This window comes from Hydra vulgaris, chromosome 04 (genome assembly GCF_038396675.1).
Source record: "Hydra vulgaris chromosome 04, alternate assembly HydraT2T_AEP".
In the NCBI taxonomy this organism is placed as follows: domain Eukaryota; kingdom Metazoa; phylum Cnidaria; class Hydrozoa; order Anthoathecata; family Hydridae; genus Hydra; species Hydra vulgaris.
This window is the reverse complement of record NC_088923.1, coordinates 34,101,774-34,122,500: the sequence shown is the minus strand read 5'-3', so window position 1 is coordinate 34,122,500 and position 20,727 is coordinate 34,101,774. Positions and strand designations below refer to the sequence as shown.

Below are 20,727 nucleotides of genomic sequence, written 5' to 3'. Positions count from 1 at the left end.
GAGTACAAGAATACTTGCTGCATTATTAAAATAATAATATATAAATAATTGGTCTAAAATATATTGTTTTTAGATGACTTAATTCCTTCAATCAACAAAGACTACTGTGGCAAAGGAAACCTTGACCTTTGTTTAGAGAATAATTGAAGCAGGAACTGCTTTGGTTTTCGTTTTTGGTAACTAAATAGTTAAAATTCTGAACTCGTTTTACTCTTCCTTTTGCGCTATCATTATTAACGCGTAGACTTTTTACAAATTTGAAAATCTGTTGAGACTTTTTTTTTTACCAAAGTAACAAACAAGCATACACTGAGGCATTTTCGTTTAGACGCATCTATTTTTTTCTCTTTGTCTTAATTTTTTTCTATAAATTGTCAACCGATATGCATGCAAGTTATTATCAAAATAATTGTTGTGTTGTGGGCTAATAAAAATCCCAAAAAATATTTTTCTATGTGTCTTTATTAACATGAGAGTATGTTTGATATACAAAAGTACATTTTTTAATTGGAATATATCTATAGACGCAGTCATATTTTTGAAATTAAAAGATGGAAATTAGTAATGCGTATGTCCTCCATTACACTGGATTACCTCAAAAATTCTGCCTTTCATTGACTCCACTAGTCGTTAAAGTGTAGTTTGATCCAACTTGGACCTTGCTTCAAGTATTTTACATTTTAACTCAGTAACAGTTTTAAGTTGGTGTCCGGCTGCTTAAGCGTCATAAACTTTTCTTGATAGCATTCCCCACACGTTCTCGATTGGATTTAAGTCCGGGCTACAAGCTGGCCATTCGAAAAAAGGGATGTTGTGGTCTTTAAACCATTTCATAGAATGCCTAGATGTGTGAATTGCAGCATTATCTTGCTGAGATATGGCATTATCGTCCATGTTTTCATCCATATAAGTTACGAGAACGTCATCCAACATTTCTGTATACTTTATCGAGTTCATTTTAGGTAAACCACAACACAGAGTCAATTTTCGTGAAAAAGAAAATCCACTCCAAACCATTAAACTTCCTCCTCCATAATTTCGTTTTGTTTGTGGGTCATTTATTCCTCTTAGATCGTGCCAATAATAACTGTAAGAGTCCGGACCATCTAAATTGAACTTTTTTTCAACTGAAAATATTACGTTTTGCCACTCATGAGTTCAATGCATATGGTTTTTAGCAAACTGTAATCTAGCAATTTTATGGTGTTTTTTTAACATTGGTTTTTGGTGTGGTTTCTTCCACTTTAAGTTTGTTGTTGTACGTAGAATATGTGCAACATGTTTATTTGTGACAGGCAATAACAATTTATGCTTTATTTGTGTTGCATTCGATTTATGTTGGGTTGCTTCGAAGCGAATTCGATAAATTTGCCGATTTGTTAATACTTTGTTCTCGTTTGTTGCTTTTTTTACACCGTAATTGTCACCTTTTGCAATGTAGTTTCGTACAACATGGTCAGATCTTCCAATTTTTCTTGCTATTTCTCGTATAGAAAGTGCTGGTGAGATTTCTGAGCCACGATATAAATTAATTTGTATTTTTTCAGCATCTGTCAAATACTTTCCTTTAGGCATTTCGTGAAATGCAATAAAAATGATACTGGCAGAGCAAAAGATCAAATTACACTAAAATTTATCAATTTATTTGTGTAAAAGTGATTAAAAATCAATAATTACCGTTATTAACCTGATTGCGTCTATAGATATATTCCAATTAAAAAATGTGCTTTTGTATATCAAACATACTCTCATGTTAATAAAGACACATAGAAAAATTTTTTTTGTGGTTTTTATCAGCCCACAACACAACAATTATTTTGATAATAACTTACATGCATATCAGTTGACAATACATAGAAAAAAATTAGGATAAAGAGAAAAAAATTGATGCGTCTAAACGAATATGCCTCAGTGTATATCTCGAAGTAATTTTTTCTTATATTCAGATAATTTTAACTGTCTCTTGAACAGCCATATTTTCATTGAATATAAAATTGTGGCCGTCCACCGAGCTCTGTCTATGGCTTCGGGAGCCATCCTATAAGCCCCGCGAGAGGAAACTTAATCAAGCAATAACATCGTTAGTTTCAACAATTCCTTGTAATCATCTCAATATTTTCGAATAGATTTAAGGACTTTTTGAAAATAGAAAGTTCATCTTGTTTGATTATGTTGTGAGAAGCCAAAATGTCAGAGCACGTTTGATGATTTAGCGTTATTTAATAATCTTTTTTGTCTTTCTTTGCCCCGGCTATATATTTTATTAAACCTGGCCCCTATTAAATATGGCTATATATTTTATTAAACCTGGCCCCTATAAAATCTGCTAAGATTCTTACAGAATCTTAGCAGATTTTAAAATAAAAAAAAGTGGATTAGTATGTTACTCATTCTATGCTGGTTAGAGATATCCACAAGTGTTAACTTCCTGGGATCTAATCGCACTAAGAGTTGCAGAACATAAAAATTACATTGCATTGCAAAATCTTGTCCAAAATGGGAACTTAGATTAAATATAAATAAGTTAAGCAAGAAATTTAATTATTGAATGAGAGTATGCGGAAAGACGAACTGGAATCGCTTGAACAATCTAGAGTTGATTGGGAAAGAGATTTTTCTGACAAATCATTTACCATGCTGTAGAATAAAACTTTTATTTAGATTTTAAAAGGCTGAACACTAGTTCTAAACTGGCCCAAAATCATATATTCTAGATAAATATATATTATATATATATATATATATATATATATATATATATATATATATATATATATATATATATATATATATATATATACCTATATATATATACATATATATATATATATATATATATACATATATATATATATATATATATATATATATATATATATATATATTTATATATATATATATATATATATATATATATATATATATATATATATATATATATATATATATATATATATATTTATATATTGTTACATGGTAACTTTATTTTAAATATTTATTTATATATATAGATCATAAAACATTAGTCTGAACACGATATTGTTTCTTTAACATATATAATATTATTACAACATATAATAAACTAATACAACAGGTTCGTTCCTTCTGCGCCACCAAACAAGTTCCTCTCTCTCTCTCTCTCTCTCTCTCTCTTCCACTTACTCACTCTCTGACTGTCTCTGATTCTCCCCGACTATATCCGATTCTCTCCGACTATCACTCTACTGTTTTATATACTTCGATGATGCTAGACGCGTCTCGGTTCGTACACAAGTTGTTTATTAACTATCGTTTCTTGGCGTTTTGTTGAGTGAATTGTTTGTTTATAACTTCTTTTGTGCACGCTTGAGTGAGTATGGTTATTATCTATACGCTTGAGTGGCTAAAGTTGTTACCTTCGTAACATTACCTACGGGGAAAGGGAAAAGTCCGTCCTCGGACTCAGAAAAAAAAATTATTGCTAAACGGCATCATTGCGAAACAGCAACATAAACATCATCACAAAAATCATTACTAAACAGCATCGTTGCGCAACAGCAACATAAAAACAGCATTATTGCAAAACATCAACATATAACATCATTATAAAAATCATTGCTAAACAGCATCATTGCGAAACAGCAACATAAAAACATCATCATAAAAACCATTGCTAAACAGCATCATTGCGAAACAGCAACATACAAACAGCATCATTGCGAAACAGCAACATTAAAACATCATCATAAAAATCATTGCTAAACAGTATCATTGTGAAACAGCAACATGAAAACAGCATCATTGCGAAACAGCAACATGAAAACATCATCATAAAAATCATTGCTAAACAGTATCATTGCGAAACAGCAACATGAAAACAGCATCATTGCAAAACAGCAACATGAAAACAGCATCATTGCGAAACAGCAACATAAAACATCATCATAAAAATCATTGTAATAAACTACAGGAAACATATTGTCTGTAGGAAACTCGTGGTGGTTGGGGCGTCTCAAATCCCATCCAGGACTCTTGTTCAAAGATCCTGCCATTACCGTAGAATAATATTTCTACTTTGTCGTATCAATCTTACATATTGAACTTTTGCATCCACGTGAGGGGTGTTTGTTCTTTCTTGGGGATGTTGCCGTTGACCAATCCTGACGTGGAGGCTCTTCTACGAGTATATTTTCCGAGGGTATTTTCCTAAAAGGCTTTAAGCAAGGGAGAGCGTAATTTAAGTTTGGTTTATTTATTATCAGGTATATTATCATGAGAAAAACTGCTGCCCACAAAATCGATCCACTTATTCCGCCAATAAATTTCTTGAAGAAAGAGCCCGTACCTTCTCCTACATCTTTTACGGCTCCTCGGCAGCTTTAAATACTGATGATGACGCAACGCCAATCGAATGTATTAATTTCTCGTCTAAGTTGTTTATTAACTATCGTTTCTTGGCGTTTTGTTGAGTGAATTGTTTGTTTATAACTTCTTTTGTGCACGCTTGAGTGAGTATGGTTATTATCTATACGCTTGAGTGGCTAAGGTTGTTACCTTCGTAACATTACTTACGGGGAAAGGGAAAAGTCCGTGCTCGGACTCAGAAACTCCGTGTAGTGAGTCTTTAATGGCACCTCTGATAGCCTTTATTATCTGACTTCCGCCGCTTGCCGTGGCTTGAAGGTCGCTTCCAAGGGCGGTACTGATACCTGTTAGAACGTCACCTCCATTAGTATCACTAATAGTTTTGAGCGTTTGAATAGTATCGTGAGTACCAGATATCAAATGTAGAACTGTGTAAGGGGAAAGCCGTTGTGGTCTCTCAACCAAAATTTCTTTACTGTACCCTCGTATCCGGCGGATAGGATTCTTGGGAGATGGCAGAACATGGTCAAGTTGAGTTTCTACAATTTTAACTCGTCCTGTGGCCGTTACTTCGTATATTGTGTTTAGCTTTGGGTCCTGTAGGTATGTGTGTTTGGGTCTCAATTAACATGGTATTCGGGGACTAGTTTGTATTAATCTTCTATCTAGTTATGATTGTTCGAGGTAGTGTGACCGGAAAATGTTCAAAACATGTGTTGCCTATTTTTCGATTATAACGGATAGCGTAGCTACTGTAATTTTTGCATTTGGATATAAACAAGGCATCTCCAGCTTGTTCGACAGTCATACCTGGGGACTGGTGAACCCATTCGGCTGATGAAGTCGGGAACTGCCCAATCATCCACCTCTGGATTCAAGCAATCTCCGTTTGTAGAAAGCATAACTGTTCCCACGTATTTATTAAGTTCATTCTTTGATTCATAACTGCCACCGCAATAGGAGCTTCCAGAAGGATCATGCCGGATCACTGCCGGATCTTGACCCAGTTGTTGTGAGTAATTTGCAGCGGCAGCTTTATATCGTTCAAAATTATCCTCAGGGAATACGGGGTTTTTTAATAGCATTCCATTATCAAGAGTTAGTACTTGGCCTTATTGCTCGGATAGTTGTACTGCTCCTCCCACTTTAAGGTTTCGAATTAAAACAAAATCGCCAATACGTTCAATTGTGTAATTCCCTAGCCTTTCCATCACTTCATCATTATGTTTAGTTTGTACCCAAACTATTATAGATTCCGGCCATTCTCCTGGAATACATTTATTCAAAAAGAAGTAGCAAGAACTTTTTGTCACGTATTGTTCAATAACCACAGCTCTTCCTGTGATTTGTCTTGTATAAACTTTCATGTAAAAATGTTTAAAGTCAACGGTTTTTGTACGCATCCAAGCGCAATGATATTGGTCAGACAGCACGGTTCTCCATAATGTAGGACTAATTTCTTGTAATGCCCCATATACTGATATTTTGGTGTTCATCGCTGACAGACACTCTCCGGGCGTTACTTTTATTTTCTTGGATGTTAGTTCTTCTGCGTGTTGATTGAAAAAGTTGGTGCGGCATGTGAGTGGTACTTTTTCAGCATAGCAATGGTAAAGTTGGATAGTCATGGTTTGTGGACGATAGACATATACATCGGCTATAAATGTTTTAACAGAGTCATTAAGGGAATGCATATTGTGCGAACACGTGTCAATTGTGGGTAATTGATAGACTCCAATTAGGTGTACTTTAGTACAATCATACACTTCGCCAATATAAATGCCCGTAATAAATGTTAGTAGAAAGACCAGACACCATAGTATAAAAGGTACTTTCCATAATTCTCTTATTTTGAGGGTTACACTAAACATAAGTTTACGATTGTTTTGGGTTTTCCTCCCTTGTAGGTTTCGACGTGTTGTGATTAGAGCTGATATAGACAAACATTTTCCGATTTTTTTTTTATCGAGGTATCTCTTTATCATTTGGGAATCAAAAATATTTTCTTCTGGCTCCCAAGTATTTTGGTCGGCGTGATAATCTTCCCATTTGACTAGATATTGGGTTTTTCCTCTTCTTGTTCTTTTGTCGAGAATTTCTTCCATTCTATATACATAGTTTCCTCCAAGTTAAATTCGTCACTTGTTTCTGTAGCCTCCATAAGAACTTCGGTGTCTAGAGTTATCACTGTTGTTGGTTTTTCTTTGAAAAGACAAACCTCTGGTATAGTGGGGCAATCTTCATCAGTTCCTAGAGTGTGCACTAAGGTCATGATAGCTTCACACTTTCGTATCGCTTTGATTTCCTTCAAGGCACATACTGTGGTCATAACCATAGGGTGTTCACAGCGGTGGTTGGGCAGCGGCTGGAATAATATAGGTTTATCTTGATTAATAAGCGTATTGAATATCGGTGTCGAATTCTCTTGTTTTCGAGGTTTCTTGTTGGAATCAACATTCTTGGGTCGACAGTTAAGCGTACATGTGTTTAACAAAGTCTCAAAAACAGACGCCGGTTTGCTAGCAATTGTATTACTTTGTGTGTGAAGGTGACATAGGGTGTCGCCCGTGATTCTACTATGATTAAATTTGTTGTTAATTAGTTCTCGTATCATTGGTACACTCAATTTTTCTCCAATTTTAACCAGATGATTTCCACAGTCTAATCTGATCTTTAATTGGCTCATAAAGTCTTATCCTAAAATAACCGGATGGATTAAGTTTTTAGCAACTATCATTTCATGCTCAAATACATTGCTTCCAATAGTGATTGGACATGAGATCTTTCCAACAACTTGGAGTGAAGCTCCATCAGCTATTTTCAGCGTACCACGTTGAGGTTTAGGTTTATCAGCCTGATTTTTAATACTTTTAAAGACGGTTTCATCCAAAATACTACACTTAGCACCAGTGTCCATAAGAATAAGTAATCTAAAATCGAGAACTTTACCCCAGATTTCAGGACCAGGTTTCTCATTAGGATCTGAATCGAGTGTGTTGGCGTGTCTTTGGGGTGTACTGTTACCTGAATACAAGTTATTCCTTGGAATATTATTCGATGACGTCGAGGGCGGGATATTAGGGTTCCAGCGATTGGGTTGCGCCGATATCTGTTGGTAATGAGTTTGCTTTGGGTAATGGGACATGTTCTCAGAGCATGATCTTTGGGTGTGTTCTACTCTTAGGCATCGATTACATATAACCTGATCATCACTTGTACGTAGATTACGTCCGTTTGGACGAAATTTTTCATGTGAGGTAAGAAAGTTTTTGTTTCGCTTTAGCGATTCTACTTCTTTCTGCAATTCCACAATTCGATGGTTTAAGTCAGGGGATTCGCGGTAGGTAGTTGCTAAAATAGATTGTTTATGAGGATTCAAGAGTGCATCCAACTTAGCCTCTAACCGGGAGATGGTTGAGTCTGATGTAACTGTGTCTTGCAATTTAGCAAACGCTACTTCAGTTTGATAGTTGACTGGTTAACTAAGTTTTAACGCATCGCTTAGGTTTGGCTTCAGACCTTTTATAAATAAGTTTAGTTTTGTTTCTCCGTCTATACCGAGTTGTTGGCTCAGCTTATCTAAAGTATTAATATGGGATGTGAGGTCGGTATCTTGCGTCAAGCTGAAGAGTTCCATTTCTCGATTCCACGCAATGTTTGCGTTGTCATAATATTGCCGGAACTGTTCTTGGAGTTGTTGGAAGTCGTTTCTAATGTGAGCGGGAAGGGTTTCATAACAAACTAAGGCACTACCTTCTAAATATAATAGGAAAGAAGTTAATTTTCTTACGTCTGTCCATTGGTTATGAAGTGCAACGCGACGGAAACTGGCTAGCCACTCCGTGATGTCTTCGCTTTCCGTTCCTTTAAATGGTTTAGGCTGTAATTCTTGAATGGGTCTTGTTACTAAGCGTTCTATGATTTGTTCTAGAGACATCTTGTTTTTCCCAGGACTATTTGTTGGAGAGCGGCTATCGTCTTGTTTAAATGGGTTGGTTTCGGATATGTCTAACGCGTGATTTGAGTCAGAGGAGGAATCACTGAGAGAGTTGTGAATGTTGTTGGCGGTATCGGAACAAGGATTAGGTTCGGTGAACGGGCAGATTTTTCCCGATCGTAGGCGACTCATACGTAAATATCAATGTTGAATTTCAATACTATATCTAGTTCATATACTAATTGCAGGCTTTTGTCTGATGTATTTAAAGTTGAACTATCGAATGTCAATCTTTACTTACAGTGCTGAATCGGTCGGTCTAAGCAGAGATGAAATCCACTTGAATCCGGGCAGTGCCTCCGAAATGTTACACGGTAACTTTATTTTAAATATTTATTTATATATATAGATCATAAACCATAAGTCTGAACACGATATTGTTTCTTTAACATATATAATATTACTACAACATATAATAAACTAATACAACAGGTTCGTTCCTTCTGCGACACCAAACAACTTCCTCTCTCTCTCTCTCTCTCTCTCTACTACTTAATCACTCTCTGACTGTCTCTGATTCTCTCCGACTATATCCGATTCTCTCCGACTATCACTCTACTGTTTTATATATTTCGATGACGCTAGACGCGTCTCGGTTCGTACACAAGTTGTTTATTAACTATCGCTTCTGGGCGTTTTGTTGAGTGAATTGTTTGTTTATAACTTCTTTTGTGCACGCTTGAGTGAGTATGGTTATTATCTATACGCTTGAGTGGCAAAGGTTGTTACCTTTGTAATAATATATATATATATATATATATATTTATATATATATATATATATATATATATATATATATATATATATATATATATATATATATATATATACAGTCAGAGAGTGATTAAGTGAAAGAGAGAGAGAGGAAGTTATTTGGTGTCGCAGAAGGAACGAACCTGTTGTATTAGTTTATTATATATTGTAGTAATATATATGTAATATAATTATATATGTTAAAGAAACAATATCGTGTTCAGACTAATGGTTTATGATCTATATATATAAATCTCTCTTAAGACAAATGTCTTTTTATTATTCCGAGAAGCTATTGAATAAAAGGTCCTATCTGATGTTAGCTTTGTTATTCTCAGTTTACTAAATCTTGTATCACATCTCATGTGTTAGGTTCTTGAGAATTTCAATTAGTCATAAACAGTGTCATTAACTAAAGTAAGTCTAACAGTTAAACTTTAATTCATCGGTCTGATCTTTTTGCTTCTCCCCAAAATAAAGCAAAGTTATTTGCAATGAAATATTATTTTAATTTAACATTTGAATCTAATGGCCATAATCTTCCTATCATTTTAGCTTGCAATGCTAAAGTTAAATCTTAATTATACACTTCTACAGTTTGTGCTCTAGACAAGATTTCCATTATAGTTTTAAAAAAGTGAACTCTCATCTATATATGCTAAGTTTTTGAAATTGCTAAATAACTGTTTCCAAATTAAAAAAAATTAGAAAACACATTGACCTCTCTAACTATCCTTCGATTAGTCTTCACTCTTGTTAGTTTCTTTATAAAATGTTTTTGACATTATTAAATTATTTTGTTCTAACTGCAGGATTAAAGTTATTCTTGAAGGCCTACACTCTTCTTTATTTTAAGTAACTGTAAGAGCACCACAAAGTTCTATCTTACATCTAAAGTGGCTCTCTCTGCTGACGACTCAACTTTATACTCGTGTCTTGACAAAAAATCTTCACTTTTTGATTGGTCAGAACAAGCGGCCGATTTTTATTCTGATATAACAGCCTGAGGCTTACAGTGGCTTATAGATTTAGGTTCTGGACTTGTTGTCAGACAACAAATCTCATTTATTTATTGCAAAAAATAAATGCAATAATGTTTGCACTCCTACATTGATGAGTAACAACCCTCTTACTCACAGACAAAGTATTAAAGCACATTGTATATGAAATTAAACCTGTTTTATCCACTCTGCCATTGTTGTAAGATTGAATTTCTTTCATTTTTATGCAAATACTGTTATAGTCAATGCTCAAACAAATGCTGATCTCTATTACAATAAATCAAAACTCGTTTTTGTTTGACTTTTTATTTAACAATTTGCATCCTTTTACTGCATCTGTCCCTTCATGAACATCAAAAATCCTTAAAACTCTTAGTCATCTTCATTTTTTTACTTTTTTATACAGCCTACAACTATTTAAATCTTCAGTTAACCATTTCCTAGTATTTCAACTTATTTTCTATTTTTGAGTTAAGTTTGTTAAACTTATTCTCTGTTTTAAAATTTAAAAACTGATAACCTATTAGTGGTTGTTTGCAATCTTGTTGGAAGAAAGTTAGAGTTTAAAAATATATAATAAAACAACAGTATATAATAAATAGTATATATAAGCATAAAATTATAATATATAAAGTTTTATTTTTTGTTTCTAGCCTCGGATATCAACCCCTGTTAAATCTTCTAAATTTAAATCCACTACTTCAGTAGTGAAAAGCAGTAATAGTTTTTTATTTATTTTTATTTTAGTGAATAAAATATTGCAAAGACAATTGATGCAACTCAAATGCAGCACTTAATTTGAATGAAATAAAGAATAAATTTTTGTATTTGTGTTGCATCACTACAATTTTGTTATAAGGTATGACCGACGTCAAGAACACAAGTCTGTATTTTGTTATAAGAGTTTTTTTTATATTTTCACTTGTATTTATACAAGCTTATCTTCTTTATTTGGCCATCAATAAAAAGAAATGTCATTATTGTAGCATCTCAAAGCCATCAGCCACAACTGAAAAAGAATGGCATAAAAATATAACTTTCGGCTTTAATGCATAAAAAAATTTAAAAGTTGTTTTATCGTTAAAAAAGGCGCAAAAAAAATTTTTCATATTATTTTATTTTTTAATAGTTTCTCGTGAAATGAATGTTATTTTCGACATTTTTATTAAATTTTGCTTTTTTTGATTGACCTGCCTTTGAAAATAATCAGATCAATTTAGAAATCAAAAGAACCTTGTATATTTTTAAGCAAACCCTGAATATGTTTAAGCCAAACAAAAAAACCTGTATATGTTTAAGCGTCTTTGAAGCAACTTTAAAAAAAGCTGGAAGTCTATTTATTTCTGGTCGTTTTTTATTTTATGGAATACCTTTACAGGTATTAATACCTATAAATCATTTTTATAAAATAAACTAATATCGGAACTAAAAAAATTTTCAATAAATAAATATTTAGAATTGCCCTCTATTTCAATTATTTGAAATAAAGTTTTTGATAACTGTTGTTTTTTAGCCAATGGTAAAATTAAAGATTGCCACATCAGCAAAGTTGTTCAAAATCAACTCTACACTTTTGTCCAAGATCATATGTATGTTTTTTTTGCACCAATTACATCTGTCCAATATCATCTAGAAATTCAATAACCCCAAACAACGTTTTTAGAAAGATGTAACTACATCTAGTAGTTTTTCTCAAGTCCAGTAAAATCCGTAAAAGTTTCCTCTAGATGTTAATACATTTGGAAAAAACTATACATGAAACTGCTTTTGAATAAAATAATGCTTTCATATGTAATATTTTTTTCCAGATGTAATTATATCTGGAAAAAACCATATATGAAACTACCTCTGGTTAATGTATTGCATTTTAATTTAATAATTTTATAAAACTCTGTAGTTATATTTAACGTAATTGAAAAGATGTAACTATCTGTGAAATCTCCAGGTGTAGTTGCACAGATGTTGTTATATGTAAATAATTGTAAAAATGTAACTTTACCTGTGGTAATCATATACTTTTTACCAAGACGTTATTAGACATAAAAAAAATTTTGAATATTGTTGGACAAATATTATTATACCTCAGTGTATTTACAAATATTGTTGATAGATGCAGTTACACAACATTATATTTAAAGATGTTGTTGCACAGATATTATTAGACAAAAACAAAACCGATGATGTTCCCTGACCCAACCGTCAACAGTGTGTATATATATATATATATATATATTTATATATATATATATATATATATATATATATATATATATATATATATATATATATATATATATATATATATATTTATATATATATATAAATATGTATGTATATATACATATAATTTCCAAATTCAAGATGGGATTGGCATTCAAATCTTTACAGTCACATATATATATATTCAAATTCAAATCTTTACAGTCATATTCAAATCTTTACAGTCACACATATATATATATATATATATATATATATATATATATATATATATATATATATATATATATATATATATATATATATATGTATATATATATATATATATATATGTATGTATGTATGTATATATACATATAATTTCTAAATTCAAGATGGGATTGACATTCAAATCTTTACAGTCTGGTATATTTAGATTAACTGTTAACAAAGCTTTTGAACTTAAAGAAGAAATGATGAAAACGTATTTTCAAAGCTAGTCACTGCACTTTAATGGCAAACGTATTAGTCACTTAGAATATCAAGTGTTAATGTTAAAGATTAAACAAAGCGAAGTTAAGTTACAAACACTAGATCTATCAGACCGAAAAGCAGATCTATTGTTAAAGGCATAACAGCTACTTTCAATTAATACAATTTATTGCAGAGTACATAGATGATTGTAATGGACACTTCAAATGTAAATACTGGAAGGAAGATTATGATTGCAAATCAGTTACAACAATATTTTACTAAAGAAAAACTGGTAAAACTACAATTCGTTTTTTGTTCACATCATGTTCTTGACCGAGTTCAAGCTCACGAAGAATTTCAAGAGTAGTTAAGAAGTGATTTCAGAAATAGCCGTACTTCGCACTTTTTTTATAGATACATATTTTCCGTCATAGTAACAGCAAAAAAAAAAACATTTAAAACGTTTTAAAACATAAGATTATATTTTTGAGGACCAAATTTGAGATCTTTAAGTAGTATTTTTAGAAATAAAGCTTTTCCAGCTAGTGATAAAATTATATTCAACTTCTTTCCTTCTCAACGGTGCTTATGACCATAAGGATGTTAAAATTAAAGGCCTTTGTTTATAAAGTCCAGTACTCTAAGTACTAGACTTAAGTTGCAAATAGGGAAAATGTTCAATACTTTTTTATTGAAATAAAACCATTTTAAGTAATAATTAAAAAATGTTATTGATAAAACTATTCTCTTCAATCGCAAATATTTCACTAGCAAAAGTTAACTTAAATTTTCTTTGTTTAATTTTCAACACTAACACTTGATATTCTTGGTGACTAATGTGTTTGGCATCAAAGAGCAGTGACCAAATGCAGTATTTTCATCATTTTATTTTAACAGCTTTGTTAACAGTTGATCTTATTATACCAGACTGGAAAAGCGTCTAAATGTCAATCCCAACTTGAGAAAACTATCAACAAATGGTCGCTTATTTGCTCGTTAATATATCAAAAAAATTTCTATTGCCTTCGTCAGCAATTTTTGTTTTTAAGAGTAATTGGATTTTTAGATTAAAAACTTAGCCTTATAATTACCTGCTTTATGGCAGATTAATGGGGTAATTATGCTAATTATAGTTGATGTTGTACTTAAATGCAATATTGTCAAATAAATGAGTCAAAGTTTAATATTTGTATAAAAAAAATCTATTCCTTTACCTAATGTACAATTACATACATACTGTCGCCGATTTCTTCCTGCACATGATGGGTGGCATTTACATTTCCCACAAGGATTTGGTGTTAAATTGCAACTGAGAGAACAGTTTGGCTTAATATAAAAAGTATTGAAAAGTTTAAATTATTTGTAAATACATGCAGATTAGGTAACATTGGTAAAAATATAACATTAAATTTGAAATATTAAAACATTAAATGTACCAGTTTAGAAGAAATGTATATGAATCCGTCAGCTTGAATGGTGTTGGGTGAATCATTGTTGAAAAATCTACATATAGATGTATTTTTGTCCACAATATTTACTTCAATTGATTTGCATTCTTTTTTGTTAATATAGCAAGTTGTAATACAATCTTTATGTTTAAAGTGTGTTTCGACCACATTTGTTGTGTCATTTACTTTTTTACCTCTGTAAATGGTGTAAGAATAGCGCGTTAACGATTTTTGCGCTGGGTAAAGATACTGTGTTGTGATGCTTTTAAGAAAGCCAATCAAAAGGAAACAGTATACGTAATTTTTGCTATTTGGCATTTCTATTTTTTTAATTTTCTGTAATAATTTCATCAAATTATATAGACAAATATAAAAAAAACTGGTAAATAATATAAGTATTAACAACTTACACAAGTCTGGACAATTATTTTTTTGTCTTAAAGTAGTGGTAACTATAATACTTTGAATAATTAATTATAAATTGAGGATCCTGAATCTAAAAATGATATCTGTTTTTTATCATTTTTGTTGTTTTCATTCTGTAAAATGTACCTTATTTTCAAGAAAAGTAGCATTCCAGGAAAAAAAGTTTTATAGAATTTTTATAAACTTTTGGAACATATGGTCTATAGAAATTCTAAAGAATTCTATAGAATCTCTGTTGATTTCTATAGAAATTCCAATAGAACTTTTTTTTCTACTTTTTATTTTATAGAAAAAAAAGTTTTATAGCAATTTCTTTAAAAATTAATAGACATCCAATAGAAATTTTATAGCATTTCTATATAATTTGTGTAGGCTATATGTTTAAAAAGCTTGAAAAAATTCTATAGAACTTTTTTTTCTGGGATAGCACTGGAAACAGATCATATAATGTAAACCTTCAGTTATGTTTATAAACTTTTTTTAAGCATCACAGGATAAATAGATAAAGGGTAAAGAAAAAGTCTAAAGTAAAAAAAGTATATATACAAATTCTAACTGTGTAGTTATAAATTTTATGTATAAAATGAAATATATCACCATTTTAAAACATTTCATTTTGTTTATGTCTAAAAACACTCAGATTTTATGAAAGCAATATGACTAAAATTGTATTTTCAATTTTACCCATAGGATTCTTAAATTTTGAAATATGCATCTTACAGGTTTTTTATAATAATTAGAGTTCCGGCTATAAGGAAAGTTTTTTACAACTGCAAATTTATTAAAAATATGTAAAAATTGACGACGCCAATTGGGTTGCTGTTATGTTTTGCTCTCGTACTTACAATTCAGTTTGAATTTGACAATTATTTTTGAATTTTATAACTTAGTTACTTTGTTATTAAATGTAACATAAGAAGCATGGGTATTTTATATTATCAACTTGTTGCATTGAAATAGTCATTTGTAACGTTTTTTTTAAAAAAATTGAGGGAATGATAATTTTTAAAATAATGATATAATACGTTTTCAAACCAACATTCGTTTGTAACTGGTATTTTAAAGCATTTAAAAAAATAATAATAATTACGTAACTTGAGATCATCAAAAGTCGTCTCTTAATTATCTAAAGAAATAAAAGTAGTTAAAAATCTAGAATATCTAACTAAAAAGTTTAATAAATTCAATTCTTTAAAATATATAATGCGTAAGGAATGGTATGAACACTCACATGACAATTTGTGTTGTATTAAAACGCGAAGATCTTTTACAGAGGTTTCAAAGTTAATAATTCTTTTAAAACACGTCACCCTTGTCGTTTAAATATTTATATATATCCTTTAAAAAAGCGAGAAAAAAATACTCTCATATTTCACTTTATTATTATATTATTAATTACTATTCAACTTTTTCAATTTATAGATTGCATTTAATAATAATACGAAAAAAAATCTCTTATAGTAGTGTGTGTATTTAATTATTTTAATGCTTACTATTAAATTATTTATAACCATAGTATTTTTAATTATAAATTTTTTTTAAATATAAATGCTAAAATGTTAAAATATCGTCCAATAACTTATGATCAAAAGAACTTTGATGTTAGGGCAATTTATGCCAATTTTATTGCAATATATTGCACATATTATGTGCGATAATGTGTAACTTCTAATATAACTTTTTTCGAACTGATATTAAATAAAACAAGCAGAAAGCAACCCGTAATACAGGTTATGGTCGGTCTGTTACATAATTTATAGTGGCTGGTTTCCACAATTTAAAGTTGCGAAACCTTAACTAATATCCTGTAAGAAAAACGCCTTCAAATTAAAAAATTAAACCATCGGTAAAATTAAAATAAATTAGTTTACCAATTATTTAAGGTTATTTGAGTAATTTACAGCTGACATAGGTCATATCAGTGTATGGCAGAACCATTTTTGTCAATATTACTAAGTTCAACACAATACGTTTTTAGTTACTGACACAAAATAATAACACTTCATAATGCCTTAAATTGGCGAAAGATTAAAGTTAAATTCTTGTTATATTTTTTATAACATGAACTTTAATTAGTAAGATTAATAAGAAGTGAATGTAAATTATTTATGAGTTATTAATTTTTTGGTATCCCCTTGATACATGTTTCATTAAAAAAGGAAACTGTCTTTAAAACGATAAATGCACACAACTAAATAAATTTGTTATAAATAATTAAGCAATTGAGTACAAATACGTTTCAAACAAAAAAAAGTTATTTTACAATCAAACATGTGTATAACAAATTGTAAAAAATATGTAAACTTTGATCTTTTATATTGCATTAATGCGTCATATGACAAACCTAAAAGAAAATTTGTAACAGATAAGTAAACATAAAAGAAAAACAAAACAAAAAAAAAACTGGAATACAATTTTTTTCGGTAGCCTGTTGTCATACTTAAACTGCTGTCATGGTGTTGTTTTATGACGTTATTTCACGTTGGCTTTTAGTAAACTTTAGTTAAATTTAAAAGACATTACAATAGATTTAAAATATTTTAATTAAAAAGCAAAACAACATATGCTTCAAGGAGCCAAACTAAAAACATTAAAGATAAAAAATCAAATAGATATAAATAAATTGCATTTATATAGCTAAATAGTCTTGGCTTATAGAAAATTTTAAAAGCAGTGTTTTCAATAAATTAAACTACCAATTAATTATTTTTAACAAATACAATGTAGCATCATATTATGATGATTGGGTAGTGAATCAATTTAACTATATTTAAGTTTAATTGGTGAAAAACAAATAAAATTTCAATTAAAAAAGACAAAAACAAACCAAATATACAACTGAAGAAAAAAAGGCAACACAAAAGTTATAAATATCTTCACTGATAGAAGACATTTACACCCTTTTGGTTGCTGTTTTTTCTTCGGTGTCTCCTAACACCCCAATATGGATGAGCCCTCCATTTGAAGGATGGCTCATCCATACCGCCATTATTTCGCCACTTATTGAAGGACCTCTCCGAGAAAGGCCCTGGGTGTTGGGAGCGATATCTTTGATATTCCTCAAATTTTAACGACTCTAAAACTACAAATAGAAGGATATAATAAAATTTAAAAATATTTACAGTTTTTTAAAATCAAAATATAAAGCATAACCTCACCATTTTCACAGGATGAAGAGGATGCTAAAAATCAATTAAAAAAAGTAAATTAAAATGAGTTAAACTTGTGAGAAATTTAATTTTAATAAGAATATGAGTAAAATGCAATCAGTTTAAAAATGTCATATTTATATTAAATAATTCTTTCACCTATTGCACATATTTCTCCATAAAAAATTTATAAAATTTAAAACACAGCCCTACCAGTTATGCTTCTACCAGACACTAAAGACAAAAAATATACCTCAGAATAATTGACAGAACTATATTTACATATAAATAAATATATAACTATAATTTTTTTTACCTATTCCTCTCATTTCTTCCATGAAGTTGTCTAAAGTAATAAAATAGATAACTGAAGCTAAAACTAATAAAAACTAAAGTAAAATTAACAATAAACTAAACCAAAACTAAAAAACTAAATTAAGCTTAAATAAAAGACAAAGGTTGGTTATCCAGCTTTTTGTGAAAATGAGTTATGTATGAGACCTTTTTAGTTTTTTCAGTATCTACATAGGTATAAAGACTGTTTTTCTGCAACAATGTGAAACAAAGTTTGGTCAATATAAAGGGTCTGGTGTTCCCTCAATGTTCGAAGGAAAAACGTCTGTAGTTCAGAATTTTCACTTTCAATGAATTTTCATTTTTTTATTTAACTTTTTATTCTTATCAAAATTATATTTTATGTGCCTCAAGACAAATAAAATAAAACATAAATTTAACCTTGGACTACTGAATGTACAGATATAAATGCTTTATTTATTTAACTATACTAATTATAAATATTTTGCTTGCAAAAGTAACAGTCTAAGGAAAAACAATTATCCAGTTCGATTAACTTTATACATTCTTACTATCACCTTATTACAAACCTTTTGTCTAACCTTCCATTTAAAATGTTTGTCATCAAATATAAATTGATAAAGAATGTCTACATATGAATAGCAATGTGCTCTTTCATTTTCAGTATTTAACTTAAACCATTCTGTTAGGTGCGTATCACGTTGAGCTGCACGATCTAAAGCCATTTGTTCTGCTCCTTCTCTAAAATACACTAATTGATTTTCAGGTAGATGAACTTTAAGGCGTATAATAGTGTGAGAAATATGACTTACTGGATACTTGAAAATTCGCCACAATGCTTCAGGTGCACTTACATAACGACAATTTATTAAAATATTGGCACAGTCGTGACCCTTGTATATATATTTGTACAAATATTTAACAGCCTTAACAGACGTGCAAGCTTTAACATTAATGTGAGCTTGATATTTCTTTGATAACCATGGATTGTAAGGTATCACCCAGCGGTTATCTACATTGTTACCTTTAATATTGATAACCAAACCATTATCACGACGTCTATAGCATAGATAACCATTTTGAACTGCTACTGTGTTAACATTAAATTCTTTAGGGTAGTTTTTGCTACACACCTCATCTTTCATGCAGGGAGAATTTGGATTCAGTATGCCACATGGACCGTGAATCATGCAAGTTTTAACAACGTCATAAAGGTCTCGATTAACAATCGGATCTGGAATTTCTGCAGATATTAAATTATTGATATCATAAGCTGTTTCAAGTTTATCATCATTTGCAAAGTGAAGTAAAATATGAACATGTGGCAAACCACGATTTTGAAACTCAATAATCTGAACATGTGTTACAACTTTCCCTAATATACCGTGCTTAAAAATGTCATTGCAAAGGCTTTTTTATTTGATTTTAAATACTCGAATAACCAAGTCAGGTCTATTATTTGCTGTCTGACCTGGATATAAATTTTCAGTTATCTCGCGCCATTTTGAGTTGCAAGTGAAAGTAATAAAAAGATCTGGTTTACCATACTTTTTACTTATAGCCATTGCATCTTCAAAGTTTTCTTTTAAAGCTCTAGGACTTCCTACATAAGTTGATGGCAAAACTACAACACGCCCTGGTCTAACATTATGATCATTTCCAAGGTTGTTAACATGTTTGTGTAAGACATCATACTGCTCGCTTCTCAGTTTGTTTTGGTTATTTCTGATGAAACTAAGGCGCTAGCCTTCAATTTTAACATACACATCAACAGCATATTGCTGAAACGGTTTTTTGCCATTAAAGAGTGAGTAAAAAAACTGTCTAACTGAAAGTTTATAATTGTAATACTGAGATAATGTAACATGATTTCTAACCAATGTAGCACGTTCAGGGTTGTGAACCAATTGATTATTCAAAACAGCATCACCCCTAGGAAAAAATAGAGGATAAACCATAGAATCTAAATTGGCAGACATACTTGATATAGTTTCAAGAAGGTGACCTCTTGGGTAAATAACAACTTACCTGGAAGAAGGTGCTGCACCATCATCACCAACAAATACCACTGCAACTTCATTATGTGAAGGGAGATTATAGCGACGTCTATCATGCCCTTCAAGTAAAGACATTTTTACAACTGACACTGAGCGACCTTCTAGAGCTGCTCGACAAATTTCTTCATCTTCCACTTCAGCCATGTTTTTAAATGCAAGAGCAAATGGGTTTTCTTCAGTAATAATAGTTTGCAATGGAAACATTGAATCACTTAAGCAAAGATTATTACCACGTTGTTGCATTCTAAAACTTACTGCTGCAAGTGGATCTTAGATGAATATTTGACAATATGTCGGCAGAACATCTTGATTTGGTCTTAAATTACCAATGCGATGAAAAACATAACCACATATTCTAAAACATTGCGGCCCATGATTCATGGGTTGAACTACATTAGCTTCAAATGAAGCAAAATAAAGACAGGCATTATAATTTTTAATATATTTTAAAAAATTCAGATTGACATTTCTATCTGCATAGTTTCCTTTAAATAAATCTTCTAAATCTTGTGGAACTGATGAAAGTTGCGACAAAACTACCTTTCCATTATGGCAGCATAAAAA

At 30.7% G+C, this 20,727-nt stretch overlaps 2 protein-coding genes across 4 annotated transcripts in view; both read right to left on the bottom strand.

Moving 5' to 3' along the window:
* Positions 1 to 15,900, bottom strand: part of LOC136079774 (uncharacterized) — an 81,129-nt gene extending 65,229 nt beyond the window's left edge. For 2 of the 3 annotated variants that reach the window (XM_065796152.1, XM_065796153.1), the window contains exons 1-2: positions 14,205 to 14,548; positions 13,983 to 14,094 (exon numbers count right to left, since the gene is read on the bottom strand). In XM_065796152.1, coding sequence (XP_065652224.1) covers positions 13,983 to 14,094; positions 14,205 to 14,534 — 442 coding nt within the window. In that variant the 5' untranslated portion in view covers positions 14,535 to 14,548. Of the gene's footprint in view, positions 1 to 13,982; positions 14,095 to 14,204; positions 15,769 to 15,873 lie in introns of those variants that run through there. The other variant, XM_065796151.1, reaches the window with a different exon arrangement.
* Positions 15,901 to 17,987: 2,087 nt separating this feature from the next.
* LOC136079369 (uncharacterized) lies at positions 17,988 to 20,406 on the bottom strand. The gene is made up of 6 exons (XM_065795105.1): positions 20,135 to 20,406; positions 19,871 to 20,038; positions 19,540 to 19,747; positions 18,688 to 19,494; positions 18,108 to 18,180; positions 17,988 to 18,025 (listed from the first exon to the last, which is right to left on the bottom strand). The coding sequence occupies exons 1-6, from the start codon at positions 20,404 to 20,406 to the stop codon at positions 17,988 to 17,990; spliced, it is 1,566 nt and encodes a 521-aa protein (XP_065651177.1).
* Between the last annotated feature and the right edge of the window lie 321 nt (positions 20,407 to 20,727).